Genomic DNA, 7,448 nt, shown 5'->3' on the forward strand with positions numbered 1-7,448 from the left:
AGACCGTGTCATTTAGCAATCTGTAGGAAGGGGACACAATCATGTACAAAACATCAGCTTAATCATGCTTTATTGTTTTCAGATTTAAAGAACAACCTTTCGCTCTCTCTATAATCACTTGTTTTGACCCACTCTGACAAATGTTGTGTTGATGTAATTGATTCACAAAATACATTGATTGACTCATCTACAGTGCCTTCAGAAAGTATTCATACCCCTTGACTTATTCCATATATTATTGTGTTACAGCCTGAATTCAAAATGTATGAAATTAAGGGGGTTTTCTAACCCATCTACACACAAAACCCCTCTATGACAAAGTGAAAACAGGTTTTTAGAAACGATATCGAATGTATTGAAAATGAAACACAGAAATATCTAATTTACATAAGTATTCACACCCCTTAGTCAATACATGATATAATCCTCTTTGGTAGTGATTACAACCTGTGAGTCTTTCTGGGTAAGTCTCTCAGTGCTTTGCACACCTGGATTGTACAATATTTGCCCATTGTTCTTTTTAAAACTATTCAATTTCTGTCAAGTAGGTTGTTGTTGCTAGACAGCTATTTTCAAGTCTTGCCATTGATTTTTTTCAAGCCGATTTAAAACTATAACTAGGCCACTCAGAAATATACAGTTTAGATTTAGCCTTGTTTTTATTGACCTGCTGAAAGGTGGATTTTTCTCCTGGTGTCTGTTGGAAAGCAGACTGAGACAGGTTTTCCTCTAGGATTTACCTGTACTTAATTTTATTCCATTTTTTTTTAACTCCTTAGTCCTTGCCGATGACAAGCATAACCAAAACATGATGCAGCCACCACCATGCTTGAAAAAATAAAGAGCGGTACTCAGTGATGTATTGTGTTGGATTTGCCCTAAACATAACACTTCGTATTCAGGACATAAAGTTTATTTCTTTGCCAATTTTTTTACAGTTTTATTCTGTACAGGCTTCCGAATTTTCACTGTCAATTAGGTTAGTATTGTGGAGTAACTACAATGTTGTTGATCCATCCTCAGTTTTCTCCTATCACAGCTATTATACTCTGTATCTGTTTTAAAGTCACCATTGGCCTCATGGTGAAATCCCCAGTTTCCTTCTTCTCCGGCAACTGAGTTAGGAAGGATGCCTGTGTCATTGTAATGACTGGGCATATTGATACACCATCCGAAGTGTATTTAGTAACTTCACAATGCTCAAAGGGATATTCAGTGTCTGCTTTTTTTACCCTTCTTTGCTAGGCATTGGAAAACCTCCCTGGTCTTTGTGGTTGAATCTGTGTTTGAAATTCCCCGCTCGACCGAGGGACCTTACAGCTAATTGCATGTGTGGGGTACAAAGATGAGGTAGTCATTAAAAAAAATATGTAAAAACACTGTTATTACTGTTAGTGAGTCCATGGAACTTGTCTTGTTAAGCACATTCTTACTCCTGGATTTATATAGGCTTACCATAAAAAAGGGGTTGAATACTTATTGGCTCAATTAATTTGTAAACATTTCTTAAAACATCATTCAACTTTGACATTGTGGGGTGTTGTGTGTAGGCCAGTGACACAAATGTTGGCCGTAACACAACATAATGTGAAAAAAGGGGTGTAAATACTTTCTGAAGCCACTGTAGTTCCGTAGAGTGGACAAACTGGATAAACTCATCAACAACTAAAACAACCCTCTTCTTGGTTCAACAAACATTTCACCTGGATCAAATTCCAAGTCACACTCAGGCTGAGATTCAATCTGATTGCAGTTTATAGGCAGAGCGGTTCTTGCAGGCAATGTTCCACGTTCGTGGAGATCCCATTCACAGTAAACGTTACATACAGTATGTCGTCTCAATCGAAAATTGCCTTTCAAAGCCGCAGTGCCTTGAACCCGCGATCGGAATGAATCCAGGCCTCAATATATCATAGTGCTTGTTTTTATTGTTGTTTTTTCTCTCAACCACATCTCCAAACAGTGGACTAGGCCAAGAATGGAGAAAGTGTTTCCGAGCCAGAAAGAGAGAGCCCCTCTCAGGTTCTGTTTGCCGGTGAGTGACCTTGGTGTAGCCGTGGAATTTGGGGGGTGCTTTTTTGGTTAGTTGGGGGTGTGGGGTTGGGATGGAGGTAGGGGGGCTGAGTGGGGAGGTGAAAGAGCTCCATTCTTGCTCGCAGGTTCAGAGCTGGGCCAAGCTGGGGATGATGGATGTGGTCCTCTCTGGCCTCCAGCTGGTTTGGGGGGGTAATAAGCGGAGTGGAAGGCATGCAGAATACACAACATTGGCCTGAGTAACACCTACAGTGAAGCATCTGGTAAAACTATCTGGGAAAAACTGAATTCTGGCCATTGGAATGGAGACCGGAGAAGATAGCCAACAATATTGTAAGCCTTGGCGTACAATACCTCCCACCCTCAAATACTCCAACAATAATGTCAATGTCAAGTCCTGCCAGTTGATTCCCTATAAATATGGTAAATCTAGATTTTATTAAAGATAAACAGATACAAATGGGGTAGAAGTTTTATGCAACACTCACTCATAGACCTCCTGCTACATATGCCTGAGGGAGATATGTGTTTTTAAATAACTCAGTAGCTGTCATGGCTAGGGCAGTATGTTCCAGTCTCTTGTGAATCTACTGTAGGAGTAATGTGATGGTAGAGTGAACACCTGAGCTGTCTGTGAAGGGATTGACTCTGTTAAGTCCAGTTACCCCCTCAGGGAAAAGGAGACGAGGCAGGTCTAGTGGTGACATCAGAAAGAGTCTGTCTGTTTCATGTCTGAGGGTTTGCTGGATGAGGCTAGGTTGGTGTGTTTGTCGTAGCCCATGATTGGCAGTGAATGATGGCCCCTGTAGTTTGTGGCCAAGCAGATAGGATACCACCACTCTATTCAGGCCTGACCTCCTACTTGGGGTATATGGGTCTGGGGTAGGCAGATAAGGAGATCACTAACTTCAATGGCACCCCTCAACATTTAATAGATAATGTATTTTAGCTTCTGCAGCCTCTTAGACATGGGAGAATTCCGGGCCTCCAGATAGAGGTCTCTTTGGTAATACTATAATGTCATTGCTGGCTACAGTGTTATGGAAAACACCTCTCAGAAGGCTGCACAGTGAAGAAGTGTGTGTGTGCGTGTGTGCGTGTGTGCGTGTGTGTGTGTGTGTGTGTGTGTGTGTGTGTGTGTGTGTGTGTGTGTGTGTGTGTGTGTGTGTGTGTGTGTGTGTGTGTGTGTGTGTGTGTGTGTGTGTGTGTGTGTGTGCGTGTGTGTGTGTGTCCTACTGGGAAACCCTGCGTTAACACATGTGGTGGGATCGTCCTCCCTTCTGTGCTGTGGTTCAGAAAGCTGTCAGGACCACAATTGATATCACCTCTTAAATCCCATATCCTTATTTGTGTAAGACGGTGTTCTCCAATAAATAATCCTACATGTGTTCAGCAGCACACTGACACCCTCTGCGTGTGCGTGTGTGTGTGTGTGTGTGTGTGTGTGTGTGTGTGTGTGTGTGTGTGTGTGTGTGTGTGTGTGTGTGTGTGTGTGTGTGTGTGTGTGTGTGTGTGTGTGTGTGTGTGTGTGTGTGTGTGTGAACCTGAGTGAGTTTAAACCAGTGTGTGTGTGTGTGCGGTTTTGTGTAACTTTCAGTTACCTGGAACCTGCGCATGTCTCTGGGATTCCCTGCATTCTTCAGACAGTTCTGATTGCACTTCAGGAAGAACTTCAGGAAGAATCTGAAAGAGAGCACAAAACACCAGTTGAAGCATAGAGCCATTCAAGAATTCATATGGAATGGAATTCCATAAAATCAAAACAGGTCCATGCCACTCAACATGTCAACAACAAATCTATTTCACCAACATCAAACGGATAGATGCTACTCAACTGTTTAAAATAATGCAGATATCTGCTGTTGCTTTATAAACCCCTGAGCAGCAACCCTTTGTCATATCATCCTCTCACCTGAGTTCACAGCCTGTTCCCAGACCCATCTGCTACTAGCATGCAGGAAGTCACTTGATATTCCACCCATCTATTTAATCCCAGAACACCCCCTGTGCAATTAAAGTTGTGCTGTTCAATAGGGAGGCAAATGAGGCCCACCTGTGACCAGGTCTTGTTTGAAGAGCATCAGGGATAAAGGACCTAACAAGGTGAGAGCGCGCCACAAAACGTATAGTCCTGTCAAACAATTAGGCGGCCACTCCTGGGACCTTCGCTTCACGCCACACACACACGCACAAACGCACACACACACACACACACACACACACACACACACACACACACACACACACACACACACACACACACACACACACACACACACACACACACACACTGGTGGATGGGTGAGGCAATTATGCCACAAATTACAACCTGGCTAATCGTCTCTAAAAAAATGTCATGTGAGAGACAGATCTGTGGCTGGTTAGTCTGTGAGCTTCTCTCTCTCTCTCTGTCTCTCTCTCTCTATGTCTCCCTCTTGCTGCACTTCGCTTCAGCTGACAAGTGTTTGCCTGTGAGCGTCAAATGAAAGTCAGATCACTGTGATTTTATTGAAAATGCCTTCTATCATGAGCTCTCCTTTTAAATATAACCTTTTCGCGATCCAGTAGATAACAGTACAAAGCAGACAGGTGGAGGAGACTTAACAGTCCCTGTCTTGGCTTGCTGTCTCCCACTACAAATGTCTTCCCTATTAGCACTACAAGTGATGACAACAATATGTCCTAAACCTGACAGTGGGATCAATGATTATATCAGCAGAACATACTGCAACACACTTTAATTGACTTTCTTGTCATGTACAGTAAAAACATGCTACACACTCATTAGGACTCATTAGGATGTTTTTTTGGCTCCCTTCAAGTTTCATGTAAACACTTACCATAATTCATTGGTTTAATGCACAATTTCATGGTTTCCATTGAAAAGCTCAATTTGCACTGTTACAACTTATTGCATTACCATGGATTGAATTGATGTTGCTTTGCTCAACATAGAGCTTGTTGCCGAAGAAGGCCCTTTCGCAACACCTAGCCTCCTACTTCTTACTCCACAGTGGGATCTGGGCCAATGCAATACATCTGTGCCTTGAAATGACCCCTTTACCCTGGCCACATTAACACATGCAGTGGTCATTTAGAAGTGTTCTCCAATAAGACTCCAATACCCTTAGCACCACTGCCAGACCAAAGAAGCATATGAGAGGTGAGAAAATATTTTCACTCCTCATCCATGGTGCTTTGGCTCTGCAATCAATAAAAAAGTTTTAAGCCACGCCAAAGTGCTGATTGCCTGTTGGTGTGCGGCAAGGCCATAAAAAACCTGACTTCATTAGTGCATTTCGCCTGATTGTGTTCAGTGTGTTTTTGGTTGCAGCTGTTGGCCGATCATCAGAATGACCATTATGTACTCTAATTCCCTGACCTTGTTTTTATTTCCCCAAAGAGTCGTAAGGCAGAGCAGTAGACATCTGCGGAAAGCAGACCTGAAATACGACTTTTATTTGTCTGTCGCCTCTCATACAGATTGGATTAGACTAGTGTGTGTGTGGGTAAGAGCCTGTGTGTGTGTGTGTCCAAGATTGATGTGCTCTGTATGTTTTCACCTTTGCGCAACAAAAGAAATATATGCAAAAGAAAAGAAAAATGAATCATTTTGTTGCCAAAACGTAAACGTTACTGAAGCGACATGTTATTTTTAGCACGGGGCTTTTCTGTTCCTTGTTCTGTTGCGCTGTAATATGATTACAACGTGTAAAACTGCAGTAAAACAAAAAAAGTGAGCAATAAACCGAAAATAACAACTTGGGAATAGAAAGCAGCCGTTCTATTGTGAACTCATTTATGTTTACTGTTATGAAGACGATTAACCACATTTCCAGCTAACAGATAAGCTTCGTTTCAACAGTAGTCCATGTTAGCGGCAACAGTAAAGCATCATTACATTAGAGTTGGTTAACATTCTACATGAGCGCACTGTAAATTGGTCCTTGGTGAAAAGGCAAGCAATTAAGACAAGCCTCTCTCTTTTACTTCTTAAATATCTAGAGAACTTTGTGCTGGTGTTTTGCTTGGAGACAAAAACGAGATTGTTTGATAGTTTTTTAATGGGAAATCAAGGCGACGACGCCATTAGATGTTGGCAACGGATGGCAAAGGGGGGATCGAGAGAAAGAATGAACTGCAATTAGGTTTGATTAAAGCTATCCTTCTCAATAATCAGCGCTAGTGACAGGACAGGAGGACCCTCGTGGCCGTGGAGATGGAGGAAGGTGTAGAGAGATATTAAGGCCAATGAAGGGGATATTAACATAGCTAATTAAAGCAACTCCTCCAAAGCCAGTAGACGAGCGAGGCTCTCAGTGGACCGCCATGGAGGAAATAATCGGCCCAGACAGCTATCAGTTGGAGCAGGGCTGTAATTCACCAGAGAGAGGGAGAGAGGGGAGCGAGAGTGAGGGTGGTAGAGAGAGAGAGAGAGAGTAGCAGAGAGAGAAGGGTGAGAGTAGAAGAGAGAGAGGGAGGGGAGGATGAATCTATGGGGTGTGAAGAAAGACAAAAGAGGGAGACAGGCGAAAGCCTAAAGAGAGCGAGGGAGACAGGCGAAAGCCTAAAGAGATAGACTTACAGTACTGGAGAGCTATGCTCCTTTTGACACAACCCTCTCCCTGTCTGAAGTCTGCCAGTATAACTACGACCTGACATCAGCTTTTATCTTCCAACAGCTCGAGTTACAGGCCCACAAATCAACGCTAAAACAATCCCTTTCTAACGGAGACTAGGGCAATTAATAGGATTCTCCTGTAGCCTGTACCTCCATGCTCGCCACACTGCTGAGGCTAGCTACTAATCATGCGATAATGATTTCTCTCCCTCTGGTCAAAGGGGAAATAGATTCTCTCTTTGGTAATGCTGCGGGCTCGGCGGTTTCCACTCCGTGTGCTTCACACGCCTGGTAATTGAGGAGAAAAAGGCAGACTTTGGCACTTTGACTGATTTGAGGGCTGCTAGACCCTCTTATCTCTACTCTGATCATTTTAGGCTGACACTCAAAGGGAGACCCGTCAGCCTAATTCTAGCTCGCCCCTCTCCCATCATCAAATAGAATAGAAACGGAGAAAACAAACAGACGAAGTGAGGAGACGCTTCCTGATTTTAGGAGCTAAGCTAATTGGGAGGGGGAGATGTCATCCACTCCTTGACATCTCTGCCTTTGATTAAGAGAAAAATGGGAAGTAATAACTCCATTGTATTATTACTGTACTACCAATACTAACAGGGTATCATACTGCATTTATTTCACTGTGTTTTGTACACCACCCATTTCAGAAGTGTCAGGTATTGACAGTCCTTAGCTCCTGATTGGTGCCCAAGCAATAATGAAGAGTCCATAGCCGTCGGCCATGACAGTGAGGTCATCATTGCAGGGCGGCGAGTATCGACCACCACCCAGCCAT

General features: G+C 43.2%; 1 protein-coding gene across 8 annotated transcripts in view; it reads right to left on the reverse strand.

The window, feature by feature from the left end:
* LOC118400082 (transcription factor COE3-like) overlaps positions 1-7,448 on the reverse strand; it is a 71,298-nt gene that overhangs the window by 27,710 nt on the left and 36,140 nt on the right. For all 8 annotated transcript variants that reach the window (XM_035796527.2, XM_035796546.2, XM_035796537.2 and 5 more), the window contains exon 7: positions 3,636-3,717. In XM_035796527.2, coding sequence (XP_035652420.2) covers positions 3,636-3,717 — 82 coding nt within the window. The remainder of the gene's footprint in view (positions 1-3,635; positions 3,718-7,448) is intronic.

The sequence above is a fragment of the Oncorhynchus keta genome, chromosome 2 (genome assembly GCF_023373465.1).
Source record: "Oncorhynchus keta strain PuntledgeMale-10-30-2019 chromosome 2, Oket_V2, whole genome shotgun sequence".
NCBI lineage: Eukaryota > Metazoa > Chordata > Actinopteri > Salmoniformes > Salmonidae > Oncorhynchus > Oncorhynchus keta.